This window comes from Monomorium pharaonis, chromosome 9 (genome assembly GCF_013373865.1).
Source record: "Monomorium pharaonis isolate MP-MQ-018 chromosome 9, ASM1337386v2, whole genome shotgun sequence".
NCBI lineage: Eukaryota > Metazoa > Arthropoda > Insecta > Hymenoptera > Formicidae > Monomorium > Monomorium pharaonis.
The window spans coordinates 518,059-541,963 of record NC_050475.1 but is presented as its reverse complement, the minus strand read 5'-3'; the positions used below and the strand labels follow the sequence as shown (position 1 = coordinate 541,963).

Sequence of the window (23,905 nt, the reverse complement as noted above, 5' to 3'; positions counted from 1 at the left end):
TTCTTGAGCTACGTGGTATGTTTATATCGTGGCTTCTCGCGCATGCTGCAAAATCTCTGAAAAATCATTCGGCTGAACACACAAAATGGGAAGTAAGTTTGCGGCTTTTTTTTTTTAAACTCTTACTTTGTGCCATTCGTACCGCAACATCCGGATCCATTCTAAAAAAAATCTGCAACGTAAATCAAGAGATGGGCTACATATCGGTTCGTATCCAAGCTAAAAAAAAAAACAAACGAGGAAAGTTGACATTTCAATTCATGTACGTACACGCTGTGTTTCCGATGGGAAAACAAAAACACATGGGAAAAATAAGGACAATACATAAATTCAATAAAAATAATCCAGCAGCGATTAAAGCCTCCACGGCAGAAACGTGACAACATAGCAGTCCACTGCCGCGCCGCTGAACAAATAAAAGACATGGCATTTCAATTATCGCGCTTCATAATTTCGAGTATAGGACAAACGAGTAGGCCGCGCCGGAGCGTCGTGCGAACTTTTCGAATGCAAATCTGCGCGCCATTCACCATATAACAATCCTTCGTTAGGAGAATCTCAGGACGCGGGGAGGGACGCGAGCGCGTTCATTCGTATGACGAAAATTCCTCTGGCTTCCTTTCCCGCTCTCGACCACGCGAGTTTCAAAAGCTCCTCCCAGACGAGATAAATTATCGAGCGGACGATCATTTCTCTTCGTACTCTCGGGGGAAGTCGCGGTGGCTCTTTACGATCGGGGTCCAACGATCTGGCGTTGCTTCCCCACGAAACTACATCACGGATGCTGATTGGTTTACGGTCTTTCCACGCCCGCGACGTTTTCCCTTCTCGACCTCGACCTCTCGCCGTCAATACACATTCGGTGCACCTCACTCGATTACGTTCCCCGCGCGTCTTGCAGCGTTATCGCGTATGAAACTGACTAGTGCAATCCAATTATCGTCATGACGGCCGCCGGCGTCACGACGAATCTCTTCCCCCCCCTCCCCCGCCCGAATGGATTTTATTCAGCTTTGATACGTTACGAACGTCGCCGGCGCGCCGAGAGCTTTTATTCGAGCTGGTTTCATCCGGCTGGAAAAGATTACCGTATAAAGAAAGCGATGCGATGGAGTTCAGATACGAACCGAAGTGTTTATTCGTACATTTCGCTGTATTTTAATATGAACGATCTATTTAAATCTGATTCGTTTTCCCGCGTATGCATTATTCAATATTAGATTTATGAAAAAAAGATTTTATACATAAGAGAGGTAGATTTATTAAACATATGTCGATAGAATCACAAATATAATATGCATTTACATATTGAGATTAAAACTAGATAAATTATTGCGAATTTTGAGAAATGTTTCGAAAAAAAAACGCGTTAAAAATTTTGCAAACAGTTTCTATGTTAATAAACACTTTTGTTTAAAACCCGAAAGTCTCTTTCCTGTAAATATTATTTTCTTTTTCAAAGTTTAAATTATTAAAAAATAAAAATTAGTTTTTTGAAGCCTATAATAAGTGAGCATACTTTTTATACATATAAGCAATTTGTAACTATATCGCAAATTATTATCGCGACTGTGGGAAATAACAAGTGCGAAAATTGGTGACACGTTAACTATTAGTCTGTTTTTTGCGCTCTCTCCAAGGGAAAATGTACTCGATACTGATCCAATTAGACGCCACGATCTTCTTCGCTGACTCGACTCGTTTCAGAGTAGAAATTTGCTGAAAGCTGAAGTCTAAAGTCACGAGGATATTATGCGTCATAGTTAGCCACTTTGCTCAGGAATGATTACTTCCTTTCGAGCTTCCCACGCTTCTTTACCTCACACATACCTTCGAGGTATTCGAGGGTGAAAGACGGTAAACTTAACCGATAATCCGTCGTTAAACACATCAACACACGGTTCTTACCTCAAAGACTAATTATCTTTCTTAAATTCCTTATTTTATGAAGCTTTTAGCTTCATATTTTTTAACGTAAACTCCGGTTATTTTGCAATCGCAGTTTTGTTATCTGTCTGAAGTTACAATCTTTAAAATATTTAATCACGGAAAAATCAATTTTGCTAAAATATTTAAAATTTTAGCTGGATACAGATATAAAAATAATTTTGTTACAAAATAATTATATAACACGCTCAAACTGCAGTTATTAGAAATTTTTTTACACCATTGTTCATAACAGAGCGTCCATTATTATAATTATTTTGATGGCGTAACGAAGTTATTTTCAAATCTGTATCTAGCTGAATTTTCATATTCTTCATCAAAACCGTTCTTTCTGTCCTTGCATGTACAGCCTTCTAATTAGATTAAATTTGAGATTAAAATAGATTAAACCTTCATCAGATAAATGTTGATTTCATTGTCAGATTATCAAGAAAATCACGCCTCCGGAATTTTTCGATATAAATCTCTTGGCTCGTATACCTAATGGAAAAATCAATATTCGCTTCTGACGATACCAACTGTTTTAGTGTTTTAATATCTCATAGCAATATCTGTGATGTGATAAAAAACGATTTTCACATTTATGTTCATAAATTCAGAAGACGTCATAAATTTACGGCGTCGCCCGTACGTCTTCTCCTTCGAGGCGACGCCTGACGTAGCTCGGGGTGGTAAGTGCCGAGGGTGGCACCGGCTATATCGCGGCTTCTAATTTCCACCGGCGACCTTGGGCAAAGAAATCGTAAATTTCTCACGCCCACGAGTTCTACCTGGGCGTGGCAGGCGAAAGAGGAAGCAGATAGAGACGGTCGAAGTGACGAAGGGGATCTTTTCCCCAAGAATCGAAAGCTCCCTCGTTTGCTTTTCGCGGAATTCCGACGGCGATCGTTTGTTCTCCGAGATGTCGGTTGTCCAAAAAAAAAAAAAGTCGTGCATTTTTCGTGGCTTTTTCACTCTCATCATCGTGAAAGTGCTTCTCTTAATCCCGGACGGAAATGTATCATCTCTTGCTCGCAGCAAAAAAATTTGATGGCGTCGCTTAACGAGAAAAATGAATTCCTGGATTTCTCAAATTTTTCCTCGCGATAGAAGACGCGAATCGGAATAGACGAAGAAAAACGTAATACCTATAAAAACTGTTCGTTCTATTATAATCAGTATCGTAATATAACGTGACGTTTTCGATTTTCATTTTCGCTGAACAAATAAAAGCGGAAATAAATTGTTTCGCGATATGGCTCGTTGAGTTTTGCTGTTAATTCTCACGACAAATGCATTTCGCTCTCTTCGTGCATAACTACGCGTATATTTCCGGCAGCCGCGGTTACAGCGCAACCCGTACTTTACTCGTACCGTTATCGGGGAAAGTCCGCGACGTACCCTGTAATCAGAACACTTTCGCTTCGCCAAGTCAAATAAACACATTTCATTTTGACGCAGGTGCGCATCCCGCTTTGGTATACGTGCAATGCACGGTTTACCTCGGCAATTTCGCCGACACGTCGTTTCTTACTCCACCAACTACGTTTCTATTCACACAATTCACGAAACAGTTACCTGCTCTTGCTTTTAATTTCCACCCTTGAAGTCTAATGCAGTTTTAATTTCGAATATAATTAAGAATACAATTGATTACGCAAGCATAAGGAGAAAAAGAAACGAAATGCAATTGAATTTTTACGCAATAACATTTTTCGCGATAAGTTTTTTTTTTTTATTAATTCACGTTTCGTACATGTGGTGTTAAGTTCTTTGATTGATTCAACGAACTTGTCAAGCGTAAATTTTCCGATATTAAAATTTATATTTCAAGATTTTTGTCTAAAAAAAAAAAATCTGAAATAGAACCGATTGCGTAGCTAATGGTTTTCTGTCCGATTGAGGGTCAATCATTTCCCAGTCGAAAACTAGATTATTTCCTGTTCCAAAAGTCATAAATTTAATAAAGCTCAACTAATCGTACGCGATAATGTTTCCTGCCGAAGTCAAGCCCACACTCGACCCCTTTGTCGCAGGATGGATCATGAGGAAACACGGTTCCGGCTGGTAGCAGACGAGCGGTCGGCCACGCTTGCACCCTATCGTCGATCGCTGTTGTCGACGAGTTCCCGGTACGTCCAATCCCGAAGCAAGCGGCAGGTGTCGCGTGTGACAGCAGACACGAGCTCGATAGGTGCGATAATCGAGGGTGGCCCGGTCGTTGCCGCCGCCGGGCCGGCGATGCGACGATGAGCTCGCCGAGGGTGCTGCTACCCCTCCACACCCGACCAAAGGTGAGAGGGTTTTGAAACTTTTGCTCGAACGTCACTGACCTACATGCATTTATTTCTTCTTCTCCCCTTCTTTTTTTTTAAATTAAGATTTCGTTTCGGTATTCAAGCTCTTAATTATTTTTACAACTTGTACACGATGTTTCGTATAAAAATGGATGTTTCCCTGGAAAGATCAGTTTGCGTGAAACAAAAATTGACAATCTATCTTTCAGCGTGAATCTATACTTTTCAATTTGCCAATTTGTTAGATATTCCTTCAATTAATACTTTGGATAATTGAGTGAAATGCGCCATATTTTTATATGAAAGTTAAATTACACTCGGCTAAATTATTTTTAGTTTGATAAATATTTTTATTATAGATATATACGGATGGCTGGAAGAGATACGTTGTAATTTTGTGAAAATTAAATTATTCTCGAATATAGGTTATCATTTTTGTTTGACGTGCCGAGGGGCTATCTCGTGTATGATGGAGTGTTACGTTGATTATACATCAAACTGTGTAAATCGAGCAACCTTGAGATATTAGCGACATATATCGTCGACATCAGCATATTTCGTTGATTCCATTTTATCCTTTCGATTTTTACGTAATAAGGGGAAAGTAACGAAACGTGTAGTCGCGAGTGCGAGAACACCGGTGCGCGAAGTAACATTGCTTGTTCTTCGTGCTTAGCAGACTGCTATAGATTGCCGAAACGTTACGCAGAAACGTGGCAAAACAGAAACGCGGAAGGACGTTTGTTAGCGCGAGAGTGGCGACGGTTTTGTGCCTAAGTCTGTCACCTTTGTGCCCCGACAGCCCCGCGTAATAGCAAGGCCGGGTAGTCTCGAAAACTGCATCAACGAGGCCGAGCGACGAGGAGCGGCAGGCGGTTCAAGGCCGAAACTATCCGCGTGGCCATGGACCACGAGGCGAGGAACGGAACCAGCAGCAACGTCAACGAGGAGTACACCAATATTTACTTCATCGTCGGCGACCGCAGGGAGACGGCCACTTACAAGGCGAACCAGGTCACGGACATGGAACTCAAGGGTGAGCGGGAAAGTTTTATTGCCACGTTGGCGAAAAGTTTCATCGACTTTTCTAAGACGTTCTTGAGCGAACTTTTTCACTTATTTATAACGCAGCGTTCTCGAAATACTCGTACGTGTGTGTGTGTCGCGCGGTTTTCGTAAAGTAGTAGTTATAGGCACTTTATAGGCGGACTGAATTAGCGTAGAACAGAATTCGAGATCAAGTATAGTTATTAACGTTTTCACAAAGTGTCAAGATGTCTCAAGTTTTTATTCTTATAAAATCAAACAATTAACTATAAAAGCACGTTTCTTTCATGCTTATTAATACATAATTATACAGAAGTTTCACAGAGATTGTTAACACTTTATTATAAATATTTCTTATATATAATATAGTAATGGTTGATATCGCCAGGAACGATAACATATTGAAATCATGTTAACAGTTTCATCACAAAAGAGCTATCATAGCTTGCCGCTGTGCACGCAAAAATATGATAAAGTAGTCAAGTAAGTTTCCAAGTTCGAATATTAATAGCTAATGAAAACGTTTAGAAGATAACAGCTTTTATTAGAACGGAGACTCGCGAGATTATTGTTTTTTGGCCGTCTAGATACAGTCAGCACCCTGGAGTTTTTATCGTCATTAAAACTCAGTCGGGTCTAGGTGTGAACACAATAAGATTCATTACCGATTCAAGGCGGTATTCAATTTATCAGCAATCCAAGCGAATCGCGAAGGGAAAGGGACATTAACGTCGAAAGTTAGCCGTTCATTAATCTTTCGACGGAAGAGACATTTTATCCGGCGGCGGCGAATTCATCCCTGTGCCCTGTCCTACGTCTCAAACTTTTCACTCGGGGCTTTATGGCCCGCCGCGAAAGTGTACTTCGGATAAAAGCGCGAGAGAAGGTTCCCCCCCCCCTCCCTCGTCGGTATCGGGAAGGCGGGCGAATATTTGACGTTCGTAGGATTTAATCAATTATCGATTGCGACGAGACGCGATGCGACGCGACGCGACACGCGAGCCAGCCAATCCCGCGGGCGAGACGTTCGCTTTACTCGCTTCTGCCAGTCGCCCGATATGAAAGCTTTCCCTTCGGAGCACTACCGAAATTATGTTTGCACACACTTCACCTTCGTGCCGTGACCTATCGACCGGACCGCGCCGTTCCCCTCGGCTCGGTCGAGTGGCTGACCGAGCCGGCGCCCCTTACAACCCTCCTCCCGTTTCTGGAGGTAAAATGACATGAGCACGCACTTGTGCCGCTACTCGTTCCTCTCGGCTCTCTCTCTCTCTCTCTCTCTCTCTCTCTCTCTCTCTCTCTCTTTCAACCCTTTCACGGTTGGAATAATTTTCTCGATTTTGAGGGAAGCGACGATCGCGCTCGAGAGAAGCGCGCGTACACAGAAGCAGTCAGATTAAAAAATTTTTTATCCCTCTCGTCCTTCTCTCGTTGGCATTTGGCTCCTCCTTAATATCTGACCTGATTTTGATTTCTTTCCGGCTTGTCCCTTTTTCTCCTTTTTTTTCCTCAGCCGACTTAGTTCCTCCCCCCTCTCACTTTCCGCCACTTTAGAGTAGATCGTATTTTTCTCCGTACCACTTTCCGCGTTACTCTGCAATGCGCATTATACTTTATAATATATTGTAATACTGTACATTGTATACTGTACAGTTTTATTATACCTTTCGTATTGTTGTACTGCATCAAAATTTTATTTGCGTAGCAGTACAATGGATTTCTCGTTTGGCTTTCGGGTAATTTGAACCACTGTTTAATTAGCCTTTGCACGGTACGTGTTGCTTTCACTATTTATCCACGTATCATAATGCCCAACAACAGATATAAAACACATGAAACTAAAAATTCTTTTAATCTCGAAAAATTATTTTTAATTACTCTGCAATGTGATTTATTCTTAATCGTACTAGAGCATTTAGAAGAGTTTACATTTACATTTAGATTTACATGTAGAAAAGTATATTTAGTAATTTAATTAAGTTCTTTAAACTTAGATTATTCGATGATGCGCTAATCAGTTATTACTGTTCTCGTTGGAAATTAACACGTTGTCGGGAAATAGAATATTTCAATTTTCGAAATGTCGGTCAGCAATTATTCCTGCGTGTCTAATGCTAACATTATCGGACAATAATTATAGTAAAATAGTGTGATTACGGACGATGAGATGGTATCATGCGAATTTAACGGTGTGTGTGTACGTTACGAGGCTATACATTAGTTAATTAAAATTCTAATGCAATTACAACAGGTGTACAACCTTGTACGCCTGTTAAGGGAAACGGCTTTGTCAGCAATGATGTTACCGGCGACGATACACGATGGTACAAAGTCATACTACAACATCGACAAGTCTCGTCAATGGGGCCTCATCGTGCAGGTTGATCTCTCCGAACCGTTGCGCGTTGTCCTAAAGCCAAGAGCTTTCCGATCCCTTTAACTTCCGATGTTTAACGCTCGAGGGGACTGCATGTCGCCGTTAACCCGTGATTTTTCCCTTAAAATTTCAGCTCGTCAAGACTGACGTACGCGAAAGTGGTAAATCGGCAAATATGGCGGCGTGAGTTTTTTTTCCTCGTTCTATCGATTAAACACGGATACTAAAAACCGTATTAAAAAAAAAGATGACTGCAGATTAAACGGATTAATAGACCGACGGAGATAAAATACGCGGACTTTTTCGTTTAAATTTTAACGCGGGACGTCGGGAGAAAAAAAGCTCGTCGTTTATACCGATCGAATGTAACGTCGCTTTAATTACCTTTCACAGCCTCGTGTTTCCAAGATTATTACATGCCGCCGTTGTTACGACTGCCGTTATGACGGTCATATCCTTCTCCCTTCGCCCTCTATAGAACGACGGGGAGGGGACGGGGGGGAGTGCCTTCTATAGACTCTTACGTTCTTCCATGTATGGAACACGCCGTTGGTCGTCCTCGCAGTCGCAGTCGCTTCCACTTAACTAAAAAGCCTTTTAACGAGGCCGGCTTCGCGAAAAATGTGCCGCGAGGATGCCACGCAACCGATCGATATCACCGTCACGGGGGCTCGGAATCGAAGCTCCGCTTTTTCGCCGGGAATGAGAATTTCTCACGACGCCTTACGCTGCGTCGTACGGAAAATGCACGGCGTCTCTCTCTCTCTCTCTCTCTCTCTCTCTCTCTCTCTCTCTCTCTCTCTCTCTCTCTCTCTCTCTCTCTCATCTCTCTCAGCCAATATGAGGGAACGAGGTTTCTCCGATAATTATTCACCGAGCTATGCAGGTTTTTCTACGAGAAAGAAAGGGGAAGGAAAAAAAGACGATGCGCTGCAAGGGGGCTATCGGTACACAAAAGTGAAGAAAAGTTTTTGTTTCGACTGAAACTTTTTGTTTTCCGGCACGTTCGTCAGGCTTTTTACGGCAGCAGTAGTTCTTGCAATTTCCCGAAGGGCTGTTAAAGTTGAGCTGGCCGAACACCCTGGAAAATCGAACACCCGACTATGGGTGCAGTCCTAAATGTCTCGCTGATGTTTTAGGTGACGGCCGGCCACGTTGCCCGACACGTGAACGACCGCTTCCAACGTTTTATTGATCATAAGCGGAATTGCACGTCCCTCAGGCCTATTTTTGTGCTCTCTCGGGGGAGAAAGAACGTAAACGACTCCAGAGAGGAAAGAAAATAACATGCTGCAACCGGCAGATTGGAAATGTCCAAATAATTGGAGAAAAAAAAATTTGCCTCGGACTGTTGGTTAATTTCATTTAATTAACGGTGTCACGTGTAGTTTAATGTTAATTTCTACATATCGATTACATTGAAGTTCAACAGATTTTTTATATTTATTTTACGTAAGCTACACTTTTTATTATTTACACAGTCTAAGTTTATTTTTTTAATTTCTTTTCGGAGGAAAAAAATTACCTTTCTCTTTTCTTATCTTGTTTTCCTAATTATTTATGTATATACAGCAAAGCCAAAGAAACATAAGAGATATTTACAATCCGAAACATAAAAGATGATCTGTGCTTTGTCATGAACTTCACAAAGGTAATAAATGTGTACTCTTTTATCTAACCGCGACTCTGATTACAAAAGCCAATGATTTTCTGTGCTTATCTTCTTCCTTCTTTTTTTTCCTGTGGCTTCTCTAATAGCTGTATCGCGTTGAGAAATCGCGTTTTTATTGGAGCCCGTGATCTTTATTGGCCCTCGGAACCTTGCGAACCGTCTGCTCGTCTTCTCGTTATAACCAATTTGCCTTACGTTATTTCTTTTGATGTTTTTGCTACCACTGTAAACCTACCGGGCCTGTAGTTTTGCTACGCCATGAGCAAGCTTTTGTTATCATGATATCTCATTATCCGAGACGAGAAATTAATATCGGATGCCGTCATTATACTCTCTCGTTACAACGAGATTGTTGCTGCGATGTGAAGTCGACATTCCGGCGCGTCTCTCTCTCTCTCTCTCTCTCTCTCTCTCTCTCTCTGTGACACGAATAAAACGTGAACAATCTCGAAATCGCATCGCTGCAGCGATAATTCTCGTTATCCTCATTGACAATAATTCAATTTACCTTCATTTCTTCTCTCTCTCTCTCTCTCTCTTTCTCGTGTGTAACGTGATTTCAAGAGAATTCCTTTTAATGCGAGAGACATAACATGACTTTCCACTCTATATTTTAAAAATATTGCAATTACGCTTCCATTTAGGGAAGTCACACAAAACCAATTCCTCTTCAATTTTCGAATCTCTTCTCGGTATCCTGTGAAGGTTTCAAGCGAAGCTTGAACGCGTGTAACGAGGTGCATTTACGCATTTACCTAATGCAATACACGGCCTCTATACATATAGACATAAATATCGATCGGTAGGCTGAGGCTCTAACACGCTTGTGACCCCACCTGCCATCTAATCAAGCCACGTCTCGAACATCCCTTACGTCCTCTATTACCAACCAAGTTGCGCAAAAGACATCCCTGATATTGTCTTGTTCTCCTTTATTTTAAAATATGCATACAGCATCAGGAATCGCAACGTAACAACGCTAACGTTGCGCCACAAAGGTTGTACCGAATAAACAGAGAAATGTAATTAAATTAATTAAATTATATAATTAAAAATTCATTAAAAAAATACGGATATAATGAATGAAATGAATATAATTATAGCGAAGTTCACTTGTATATTAAAATGTAAATAACATTGAGAGGAACACAAACAACACGGAGGACAAGAATATTTCTCGCATCATTTCACATCTCCACTCTACGAATTACGAAGCCTAACTCAAGAATTGTTATTTTTGCTCTTTGTATGTTGAATATGAAAATAAGATTCTTATCAAATGCAGTTTGTTCCTATTGATTTAACAATCTTGTTTCAAATAGGAAGTTTATGGCAGCGTCACGTGAGAGAGAAAGAGAGAGAGAGAGAGAGTAAGTAAGTTGGCCACATTACATGACGCAATTTATTTTGTCCTGAATCGGCTTTAAATCTCTTTACTTCTATTATTCTCGAAATCTAAAAAAACCTTGTTGAAAATATTTTTCTTTCGATAACGAGCTTTGCGACGTTTTTTTTTTGCCAACGTACTTGCCTCAGATTCATGTATTACGGTCCCTCGCAGTGCATAAATAAAATTATACAGCTTAATTGCGACGAGAAAGGTAAAATGAAGAATTGTGGCCGTTATGAAAAATCGTCAAATTTGAGTAAAATGAGACTAATTGATATATGGAAATCGAAGTCGTGGAAGATGTAATACACAATTGCGTTTTTATTTCACAATAAAGGATTTACAAAAAATTTTACAATAAAACCTAATTTATATTTAATAATTTCTGTTCGTGTTCAAGTATGACATAAATTTTTGAAAGCCTATCCCGCGCGTTTACCGATCCCGATAAATCCTTTTTTATTCGCCGATAAAACTTTCCATCGTTATTCGTAAATATGCCAATTTTGCTTTGAAACGCATGAACATCGTTTCGTCGCGTTTTTATTTGCGAGAAACGCCGGAGAATTTTCCGCCGCTTCGCCGTCGAGACTCGTCGCCGGCGGAACGAGGTTCCGGACGAAATCCCGGAAATCGAGTGCCGCGGAATTATCGGCGGCGGAACCGCTTCCGGAATGCACGAGATGGAACGCGGACTCGCCGCGCGGCGCGACACCCATTTACAGGAATCGCCTCCGCAATCAGGCGTGTCGGAAACTCGATTTTTTTGTCGATGAAGGTTATTACGTTACATTTATTATGCAAACGAAAGTCGCGCGCCGATGGTTCGAAACAATATTGCATCGCCGCATCGCTGCATTGCGAAATTTATTCGTTTTACCGCCTCATTTACTTGCGACGGCATTATTAGCAAAACATTGGGATGTTATAGCGGTGCATTTATATCGATGCAACTTTTCGAATTACACTGACAATGCAAGTGACATTTATATAATTATGAATTATAATTTGAATAATATTTACGTGTTACAATATGGTTTTCTGGTGACCCGAGTAATTTCTAATTATCTCTTAATGGGCGCGGTCATCTTTTACTTAAACTTAAAGAAGATCTCATCATTTTTCCATTTGCTAATGATTTTTCACGAAAACCAAGCCTTACACAAAAATATTTTATTTTACATTCGTTATTGTGCAAGGAGAGTGACATTTTTTTACGCAATAAATAACGTTCTCAATTCGAAAATTGATAGACGGTTTCCCGAGGTACTTAAATAAATTTCCAGCGTAGAAGAACGTTTCGAAGGAAGTCTTCCTCGCGCTTATTTCGCTGAACGTTAGCGGTGCATCTCCGCGACGACGACGCCGTCTCGAACGAACGCCTTCCGACGGCGATAACGCGTCCTACACCTCGCCCCAATGATATTGGCCTCAACAAAATAATGAATAAATTGAGCGTGGGTCACAATAAAAATATAATCGTCCGCCGTACGTTCGTGATTCACGATTCATTATCCTATTACTACCAATGGACGGGTCCAGAAGATAGCTGGTGCCCCCACTGATCTCGCCGTCACCCTTCCTTCGCGTAACCGTACACGCTTCATTTCGCTTCGCGAATCGTGCGAATATCCGAGCAGTGTTGCGTGTAAACTGACGATAAGGCGATCGTTTCGGTTTCGTAACGAGATCCCTCCCCGCTGGGGTACGTCCGAGTCTCGCGAAATTCGGACGCGACGCGTCAGCGTGCGACGTGACGAAGAAAAGGTTTTAATTATTCTTGACGAGAGAGAGAGAGAGAGAGAGAGAGAGAGAGAGAGAGAGAGAGAGAGAGAGAATTCATTAATTTAACGAAGGTAGTTAAAATAACAGCAAAGCTCTCGTTACGCGGGATACAACGCGGCTCGCGTGCTATATATTCCTCGGGATATATCTCGTGGCGCGTATATCTGCTCGGCGATAGGAATTTTAATATAAAACATTTACAAAGTTTTTTGACGTACGTAAATAATGGAAGGAACTGCGCTTTCATCCGAAATTACTGCTGCTTTATTTCGGCGCGTACGCGCACTGAGCCCGATTACACTTGTAAGCTTTGACAAACGGATATTTAATTTAGCTGTTAATCAAACCGCGCTCTGTCCTGACAGAGAGAGAGAGAGAGAGAGAGAGAGAGAGAGAGAGAGAGAGAGAGAGAGAGAGAGAGAGAGAGAGAGAGAGAGAGAGAGAGAGAGAGGGGGGGGGGGAGAGAGAGAAACGCATAATACGGACACGTTTAAATATGATTTTCAGTGAACAAATTTTCGTCGGAATTTTTGCGGCGTTTTTCGCAAATAACGATAATATTACCGAAGTATTTACTTACTACGCAAAACGCACATGTTTAATAACCAGATTAATTAAGTTATATTAATTAAATTAATTGTAGCGCTCGGATTTCTTACACATTATGAAAAACATTTCGCGCAAGTTGATTACGTGATAGGGGGGAGGGGAAGAAAAATACACGAAGAACTGAAGCGCGTCCGTTAACCTAGTTAAATCAAGCTTGAAATAAATGTCCGAAAGTTTAATTTACATTGTCAAATGACGCATCTCCTCTCGGACCGTATAAAATTACACAAATGCGAATTTTATTTTAGTACCAACATTAATAATAAATTATGAAACTTGCGAAAGTATTCCGGCGTGAGCGGCGTGTGAATTATTTCCCGCATTTTTTATCGCGCTGAGATATTCCGTATGGTGACATTTATCATCAGAATGAATTGTATTTTCGCGCAGAAGAAGACGACGTCCCTGTACACTTTATTTTACATCTCGTTATTCATGTTACTCCTGTAGCTCTCTATGGAATATCTTCGATATCCCGAATTTTTATTTTACACGAGGTGAGGGATGGATGGACCTTCGGTTTTCCTTTTATTTAGAGGCGCTCCCCGTGGTACGAAAGTCTATCGACACGTACGTACGTATAATACGGTCTAATTGCGGCACGGTACGTGTTTCGGGGACGGCCAATCGTCGTCGTCGTCCTGAATTACGGAGGGTGCTCAAAATGCTCGACACACCGAGCCGTTCCTTGAGGACGATGACGGTCAAGCATTCGCTCGATCGTAAACGATCGCGATGAAAGTTTGCTCGCGAATTCTTATAACTCGCCAACCAACCCCCGGCGATCTCTCTCTCTCTCTCTCTTTTTCACTCTTGCGACCTTTACACAGCGCGGTCGTCGACGAGTCTAATTTAAGACTCATCCGTTCAACCTTTCGACGAGAGCCGCTTGAGATGCTTCGCGGTTTGCTAAGTGGCTTGAATTTCTCCAACTCTCTAATGGGAGGAGGAGGAGAGCGATACACACGCTGCAGGGAGAGCCGCGCTATAGAGACGGTTCCAGAAATATCCATTATCGCCTAGGAAACATCGATACCTGTCGTCCTTATGCATGAGCATACCGAAAGGATTAACCTTTATCCAAGAAACGCGTAACCCGTTGGACTGTTTATAAAGTTTAAACAAAAATCACATCTTCCGAGGCTTAATTCCCAGATTCACGCGATTCTATTTAAAACCTTTGATTTGATAAACAACGCCGCGTGTGCGTAATAGTTTTACATGTGACGCGAGACCTTTTCGTCGGGGAAAAAAAAAAAACGGCGTTTGCATTAGAAAAATAGCCCGCCAACGTCTATATTTTTAAATGCGAAACTCCGCCGGGATTATATTTATTTCTGATATTTACGAATCTCTCTCAGCGGACGTAAGCCCGCCCTATATAGTAGCCTCTCGCGAGAACGCACGGCACAGATAGACGGGAATTCAGTTTTCTCTCCCCCTCCTCCCGCCCCAACTTAGTTTTATAACGTCGGCAAAAACGTGCGGACAAGTCCGTGATAAGTTCCTGCGACCAGCAAATGCGAAACTTCTCGTTTTACTTATTCACGTAATCCGGGCACGTTTACGGGTCCTCATCGAGGTGGATATTTCGCGGGAGTAAGGGACTTATTCGGGATATCTCGGCTCAACCTCCGAGGTACCCGTTGAATTCCGGAATTATGATGAAGGGGTTGCTGTTAATCCTGACTTTATGTTTTTTGCGACTTGCACGATGCGCCGTTACTTGAGAGTCGTTATGAAAAAAAGTAATTTTGCTGGTAATTATTATTTCATAATACCTCACAAGAGGTGAATTTTTTTCGTGCACGGAGTGAACCGTGTCGCTGATACGTATATGTAAGTAACTTTTTAACTGTTTGTATTATTTTTAATCTAATATATATATATATTTTTTTTTGCACACAGAAGCTGCATGTGTAACAGCAGTGTAGTCTTTATTTCTTTTTTTTTTAATCCTTCACTATCAGTTACAATCGGGAACTTAGTGTTAGAAATTGAAAGTTTTATCGTGTGCGGATTTAACAGACCGGAGTCTACATAGAAAAAGAGTCTGATTCTTGCTTCTATCAATTGAACGCACGATATAAGGACACGCATACGATGGAGGGATATTTTTTTATTTGTGCAAATACTGTGTATTGGTTTTCTTCCAATAAAAGATTCGCGGTGTTTACGAGAAAAATATGGTGCGGTAACCCGATTAAAGTGGCACAAGCAATAGTGACCAATAAACACTTGTACATACGGATCGATATTTCGTTTCGTCGTGTATCTCCCTCGGAAAAGAGGATTCAGAAAAAAAAGGGAAAAGTATTCGCTCGCGCGAAATATTCGGTCTCGCCTGATTTCGGACGACCTCTCTTTCTCTCGCCGCAAAAATATGCTCGGCTTTACTCTCCTCTTCGCTCTCTCCTCATTTTATCAAGCATTTATTGCCCGAACGTCACTCGCGTGCGACTTTCGACGTGCGGGAGAATCCGTCGCGATATACATATATACTAGCTCCTGTCAAACGGAAGAGAAAAAGATAAAAAAGTGAAACTTGAACTTTTTCAGCGAACATTCTCTTTCTCTCTCTCTCTCTCTCTCTCTCTCTCTCTCGATCAATGTTTGCTAGATTAAGCTTAACCAAGGTTGAATAATGATCAGGATGTTTCACTTTCGATTCATCAATTGGACGATCAATCCGCCCCGACGTTATTCGATTTCGTGCAAGTTTTCGACAGCTTTACGCAAAAAAGCTGAATTTTAAACAAGTTTTAAATATTCGAAGAGTTGAAGGTTACAATACGATTTTAAATTTTCAACAATGAATTTATACGAGATTGAATAATTGGGGCGTGTCAAAGGCTTAGCTGCACACTTCAAAATTGTGCGATGTGTAATTTTAAAAATGGAGGAAGGAAGAGACATTTGTATAAAAATCTCTCCGCTTTAATGACTGGATTACTGCATTTTATTGAAATCTATATGTCAAAGTTAAATGTATGCCGAGAGGGGAAGAAAAAACGAAAGAGCGAAATTCCATAAATCTTCGGATCAGTGTCACAATTAATCAGGGCTTTCGAAATGTTCCGCGTCGGAGATCTCGCGCGTATTTCAACTTATTTGATGAATAATAGAAGTATTCGTATAAATATGTACAGGTCGATTTTTCACCCTTTCCGCGCGTGGGAGATATTCCATCCCGCCCGGATGTGAAATACATTATCATGTAAATCGTAAGCATGTCGGGAACACAGTCGGAGGGAGGTGGAAAGGGTTGGGGCCCCGGCCGAGTCGGCGCCATAACGCCGACGAAACGCGGATGAAAATTCGACGGTTCGGTCGTAAAGGTTTAAGTACCATGAAAAAAAAAAGAAAAAAAGAAAAACAGCGAACGCGTTTGTACACGCGATTGTTGTATAATCGCGCTTGCTGCTGTACTCGAGGGGTGCTCGAGTGTTTTTACGACGAAACGGATCGCCGACCGACGCGAGCATTACTGACCGGAACATAATTGAGCGGACGCATTAGCGAATTGACCGTATCGGCAAGGCTTAATCAGTTTTTCCGTTATGCATTACAATTACGATGTTGAATAAAAGCTACGGATAAAAAAAATTTTAACTGCTCTTTGCACGTAGTGTTATATGTCCGAAATGGAATCAAACCAATTTTCCCCCTTCTATATATATTATATTTCGCAGTTTCCCCTTTTTTTTGTATTTATTACACAATGATTCAGAACAAAAAAATTGGATGTTTTTGTGCCGTGTTATATTCTGTATTAAAATTCCCGCAATTTGCAATAGCTAAATTCAATAGATAGCAAACAAACATTTACATGAAAATGTAAATGCATCACGCAAATAACGTTATTTTAGTTTATTAATATTATATGGCAAATAATCATAAAATTTGTATCATTTTGTCTTGCGCATTTTGATGGCGTGTTAAAACGGAGCAGTAATTTCAGCCCCGTTGCGTGGAAGTACTTAAAAAATAACTTGCTTCATTCACTTCCGTGTGTGAGCAGGATATTACAAGAATAAATTACATAAAATTTTCTTAAAACACATAAAATTGTTAAATACAATACCAAGTAAAATTCGATCGATGAAAATGTCAGCCGTGAAGGTGAGAGTGCTATTTCCGATTACAGCGGACCTTGGCTAATAAAAATTGTTACATGTAAGCGTTAATTTAATATCCAAGCTTAACTGATACAAAAAATTCGCTTTATTTTATTTTTATTGATCGCATCTTCGTTTGAAAATGCCTGCCTCGCACGTGCACAAACCGAAAGATCAAAATCATTTGCATCACGAGAGAGAAATCTGATGCCATGTCGATCAGTGTCTGTTAAAAAGGGAAAATCGTGCAGCGCGTGTCAATAAAATCTCTATTTAAAATTTTTTTTTTTTAAATTATCGCAGACTCGCGGATTCCATTCACACGCGGTGTATATGTAAAAAAAAATACCCAAAATTTTCCCCGTAGGCGGGGCGAGTGAGAGATTGCAATGAAATCTGGCTGCGCTTCTCGCGCATTGTGAATATGCTGCCGTCATCGCCTCGGCAAATGATTCCAGGCTCAATTAGCGTCTCGAATTCGTGCGTGGGCGTAGTGGACACGCTTTGCACTTACGCTATGCGTGGCATTCCTCGCACTGTCAGCCATAATACCGCGATAAATCGAACCGGCGTAACTGCGATTGTTGGGAGTGCCATGATGGTATCTTCCGTATTCGCAAGTATATCGATAAAATTTTGCGGCATATTTCCTTGCGCCTGTCGATGTTATCGCGGATATTGGGGGATCGGCTGAATAATCACCATTAATATCTTTACTGTAATTTTATCCTCGCGACGTACGGATAATGAGAATTTCGAGATAGCGCGCTGGACGAACACGAATCCTTCGAATCCCCTGGCAAACTTTACTCCGAATGAAATAAAATTAACCTATATTTCACAGCGCTGAATGTGCAGTGCATTTCAATTGGCGATGGTGGGTTTTGATTACACTTTGTGCCGTTGAAAACAGAAATCGAAGTTCGACCGGTCGATGATAGTGTTTGCCTTTCGCCGCCGTGAAACGCGGAATCTCTTTTCGCGGTGGGAGCTCTAACGGCGAAATTCTGACGAAAATGGCGCCGAGCGCGAGCTCGTAAAGGTCGCGCATAAAACGGAACGAATGCGTGACAACGTTCCACTAGAAGGGTGTTCCATTTCAACCTCGGTCCAGATAAATCGCGAAACGCTATGATTTCTCGTATTTCGTTACACGAGGTCCCGTGCTCTTTCCGTTTCCTTGCCCGAGACAACCATAGCGAGGAAAACGCGAGCCACTGCGCCTGGAATATTTTTATTTTATCCCGAGGCGTGCACGTCAGTCAGGGGGCGAACTGAAAAGGGCGACCTGGACTCTTTATAAATGATCGCGCCAGGTTTCACTGCGCTTCCATTTTTCACGCGAGAACGGAACGGAACGTGTATTTTACATTGAGCTCGCGCACGTTCGTTCATTTCTCTCTCTCTCTCTCTCTTTCTCGCTCGCTCTCTTTTCCACCTCATCGATGCATTAAGATGCGCCATTTAAAATCGAACATCGAGCTGCGTTTCTAACTTGAATAAATATCGCTAACAGATTATCCATCTTCCTATATACATATTGCACATATATAGGAACGCGCCGCGTGTTTCATTTCATTTCGATGCGATGTAATAATATCGACATGTACAATATCGCAGATTATTCGCGGGATAATTGGGCCGCGCAGTTATGTTGTTCGTCTATATTTCATTCGCGGGTGTAAAATGAATTCATTCATTAACCATCGCGGAAGCCGCTTGTCGGATGTTGCTGTTGAATCTAAAAGCCGAATATACACGCTTACACACGTGTTGAGCTTTTTCAATATTTCAAGCCCTAGCTGCATGTATCCGCTCTAAAATAAGACAAACGGAACCGGCATGGATTGTATCATTTATTCAGCCTTTTTGTACAGTTTTCCGTATTATTCCTCGCGGTGATGCACGCGCGCGCGCCCGCTCGCTCGCTCGCGTATGCACAACACGGAGTATTCTGGGCGATTCACGGGAGATCCTGGGAGATCGAATGCTGTGCACCCCTCGACAACCCTTCGGCTAACTCTTACTGTAAATATTAATCAAGATTCATATTTTGCCATTGTTTCAACCGCCTCGATTCTTACGGACCAGGAATTATATAATCAAATATTACATTGAATACAATTAGTTAGAGTTCGTCTGAGTTAATTAAGAGTTACGTTCAGAATTTTTATATCGTTTCTCTATTTCTTTCTTCGTTCGCAAATTTTGTTTCGGTGTAGAACATTCATGCAGCAGTTTTAAGTATAGTTTCGTTTTTTCTTTTTTTTTTTTTAGTAAATGTTATCTTTGCAAACAATATCTTTTTGATAATAGTCTTAAAATACACTCTTATCGCAAATTTTAAGAAACTCATTAGCATATGTTTAAAAAAGGAATTTGCACTCTTTCGAAGAATATCATAAATTGAATTGAAGTAAAGTAAAAGATAACCATTACTTATTAGAAGAAAAAAAGTACGCGCTTTTCCGGGTAGTAGAATTGATATCTTTCTAGTGTGCAGGAATATAAAATCCGTGGCCAGCGTAGCGGGCAACGTTGAAAGCCCAACATCCAACAAGTCACTTCTGTTTGAGCTGTTTATTCCGCACGATCTCGAAACTTTCCGTGGAAAGCGTAGCGAGAGAGGCGGAGGGCGGCATTTACGGCCGTCATTCCGACGCTGTGTCGTCGATCGTAATTACCGGGGCACAATAATACGCGGCCCGTTACAGCCCGTGCGCGCTCCGATTATGAATAAAACATGCGCCAGAGTTCACAAAACGCCGCTCTTCCCTTGTGAGCGAGCGTTACTCGCTCGATACAACACGCCGGCGGAAAGAGCGCGTCGCCGAGCGAGGATTCCATCATGCACGGCGTGTGTCGCGCGGGCAAAGGGCCATTTGTACGCGTCGCCGTTTTTTGCCTGCGCCGGGGAAGCGCCGGCCGTGGTAATTGGGAGGATGGCTCGTCGATCTCCCGCGCGCCAGCGGGGCGCGTTTAATAAAGTTAATATCACCTCTGGTAATATAGTAAACGATGGTAAACGACGGACAGAGTTAATAGCCGGGGATCGAAACCGGGCATCGTAAATATATCGTTTTGTACGTCGTTTGCGCGGCGCGGATACGCGGGATGATAATTCGAGAGGAATACCACTACGCTCTCCGTTGCGTCGCGAGATTAGATAGACAGATAGACAGTAAATTTAAGGCACTGCGCAAGCGAACCTTCTCCCTCGGAGGGAGGAGAAAGTGGACGGAGATCAGCTCAACAAGGGAGAACCTACGTTTTGTCTTGCAGAACTCTTTAGAAGCGCGGCAGAGGCTGGTCCTCTGGACATCGTAAAGCTTCTCAAGGGGGACAAGCTCCTCAATATTTCGACTCATCTACCGGCAAACACACCCGAAACTCCTTATGTTCTTCAGGTACTCCATTCAAATTTTTCATTAATCTATGTAATTAATTAAGATTTGAGAGGAAACACTGTATAATAGTTCTTGATAAATGCTTTTCAAGCGTAGCAGTTGTCCCCGCGAGAGTGGCGAAAGAACTTTTCGTTGTTACTATTCGAAGAAGTTTGAATGCATGAAAGAATGTGTTCTTTGATCAGAAAAATTGTTCTTTAATCAGTTTTCTTGTTATTACGATAAGATACTCACACTTTCTAAATCCGAATCAGTGTATTAGTTACTGAATGACAGTGAACGCAGTTCTGACTTCAGTGCTACGCTTATACTTATAACTATATCAGTGATGTATGCACTTCATGATAGTACACTGATTTCGATCAGTGAGAGTATCTCTCTTGTTCGCCGGAATCACTGAAAGACAGTGAATAGTCATTGATGATCACAGTTATAAATATAGCACTGTAAATTAGTAAAATTTCACTGATTTAGATTTAGAGTATCTTAGGTACGAATAAGGTCTTGCTTCGGATAATGGACGTTCATTCTATACATTGAACAGTCGCTGTAGCGTTATGATAATTAGCCTTATTGCATAAAACCTGAATCAACAATGATGGGAAAGTTCATTATGAATTTATCGCAATTTTATAGGGAAAGTTTAAAACTTCGGTTATCTTTCATAAAAAAAAACTGCTTCATTGGTATACAGTCTTTTACATATTTACAAGGATATCGATCTATGCTCGTTAAATATGCATGCAAAATGCAAAAGACTTGTAATGATTACGTTAGACATATATAGATTATATCCTAACGTTTATAGACATTTTTCTTTGTTATTTCATGAAATACATAACGAAAACATTCACACTGGAATGTAAAAATTTAAGACAAATGTAACGAACGCAATTCCATCTATCTAAATTAATTAAACGCTTATTTTTTTGTATATCTCATGTTATGTAACATTTCAGTATTTTGCTTTTAACATCTTAATGCAAATAATTGAATTACATGTGCAGATAATTAACGAAAGAAATGCAGAAATAAGCGAATTAATTTTATTAATAGTCTGATCAAAGAACAAAATATTATCTTAGGCAATATTAATTTTGCCAAAAATTCCTCACGAACGCGCGGCATTCACTTCGCAGCGTATTTAGCTAGTTGTACTTTTTCAAGATCGTTGGCGCTCACCCCGCTTCTTCAGGGGTGATTGAGGCGGAGGTACTTTGGGCTTTAGAGAGGCGCGTGGCGGCTTTAGAGCGGCAACTGCGAGAGCATCAGGAAGCTTTATACGCCGCACCCTCCGTCACCCTACGAGAACTCAAACGTCAAGTGGACAGTTTCAAGAACAAATTGGAAAACAACGATCAACTGAGCTGGCTTAGTAAGTAACCACCTATGTCGTTCCTGCATCTGGAGTGTCCCTGATGCTACCCAAACTTCCCGGTCGTTCTATGTCAGTGACACTCTGTGTGAATATCGCGCTGAGAGATTAAAAAAAGAGCCGAGATATTTTTACTTTTATTCCTCCGTTATTCTGCTCTGTAATGCGATGATATCATTTATAATTAATTTGATAATCGTCGATCCTAATTTTGGCGACAACGATCAGCTTCAGCTGCTTAAATAAGTAACACGTACAAAACTTCTCCGAATAAGCTTCGTAATTGAACTTCGTAAGCGGATTTTGCGGCGACTGCGGTCGCGGTGGTAAAAGTGAATGGGATAATCCAACGGAACGGAGACATTCGGGATAATATCTTACTTTGACATTAAATAGGGAAGCATTAGCGAAATGAAATGCTCCGGCCGCGATGGCCGTCATTATTCGTCGAATAATTGCATGTATGTTAATGGACCTATGGGTCCATTATCGTAATGCACTGAAGTGCATACGCGATTGTTAAAATTAATTTATTGCAGTAGCGTTACTCTTTTATATTAATTAAGGATGTATGATTTGTACGATCTTAGTAAAAAAATGGCATCAGCTGTTTTTATTTGTATGAGAAAAACTAGGTGCCAAGTGAAATTGAATTTTTACGAGGACATACAAAAAGATTTATCCTAACTATTCATATCATTCTTATGTTCACCAAAACATTTTAAAAAGTTACGCAATATCATATATCGATTATTCGATACATCTATCATATATGAGTTGCCATGTATTGTCAAACTTTAACTTAAACTTTTATTTTCTTAGAAATTACACAGTCAATCGGTTTGAAATTTTAATATGTTAGTTTTACTTTAAGTAATATTCTATATAACTTCTACAAAAATTAAAGTATTGTGATTTTTTGTACTTGATACTTCTTTCGAAAAAATACATCAATAGATCAATGATAAAAAAAACGGTATTGTTTTTGTATTATACAGGACACAAGGGATTTTTACGCTGTTGCCTTGCGCGTTTAGTGAAAAGAAAATGAAATTGAAGATAAATATGAACGTCAGCGAAGCAAAACGCCACGGGCGCTTCTCTTTCCCTTTTCAGTCCACCAATTCTCTCGGGTTCAATTCATTGAATGCACATTTAAGTTGGTATTCTGTTGTTTAGCGAAATCTCAAGTTAAAAATAACAGAAATAGAATTTCAGTAATGTAGAGTTTTAGAAAGAAATTATGCGAATGAATGGATTCGTTCATTGACTTCTTAAAATAGTTTATCACATTCTCTAAAATTAAATTATTCTATAATGTCCACAGTATCAAATTTTCAATAACAATTTAATCAAAGATATAAAATCGAAATTGAAAAAACGTACCATTTTCGTTTAATGCAAGTGTGCAGTCTAAATCCCTCGCCCTCGACAGTTCTCGACAATTCAGAAGAGCGTTTGGAAATTGGATTGTCACGCAACGGTGCAATCCTCTCAGTGAATTGAAAAAGTTATCGCTATTTAGATACACAAGCAGCTGCTGACTAATCCTAAATACAATGGATTTAAATGATAGCTACAATAATTACACCTGTAAAAAAACAATTACTATCGAGCAATTTTTTTCCACATAATGAAATCGTGAGAAACCTCGACGTGAGAAATCTTTGTTATATAATTGCAAATGATTAAATAAAAAAAAATAGCATAATGGAGAAATAGACGAGGAAGCAATAAAGAGAGAGAGCAATTTAAAACGCGTTACGCTTTCTTCCGACATTTTGGTGAAGTATTCTCTGCTTTATTGCAGGAGCTGAAGATTAATCTCGATATGCGTATGTGTTGTGTGTGTGTGTGTGTGTCTCGCCCAATTCAATCTCGTTCAATGCAATTGTCACAATA

At 40.7% G+C, this 23,905-nt stretch overlaps 1 protein-coding gene across 3 annotated transcripts in view; it reads left to right on the top strand.

Annotated features, from left to right (window-relative positions):
* Positions 1-23,905, top strand: part of LOC105828987 — a 167,084-nt gene that overhangs the window by 125,267 nt on the left and 17,912 nt on the right. For all 3 annotated transcript variants that reach the window (XM_036292060.1, XM_028193109.2, XM_028193108.2), the window contains 4 exons: positions 3,963-4,220; positions 5,026-5,259; positions 20,504-20,628; positions 21,796-22,003. In XM_036292060.1, the coding sequence (XP_036147953.1) occupies positions 5,127-5,259; positions 20,504-20,628; positions 21,796-22,003 (466 nt within the window). In that variant the 5' untranslated portion in view covers positions 3,963-4,220; positions 5,026-5,126. The remainder of the gene's footprint in view (positions 1-3,962; positions 4,221-5,025; positions 5,260-20,503; positions 20,629-21,795; positions 22,004-23,905) is intronic.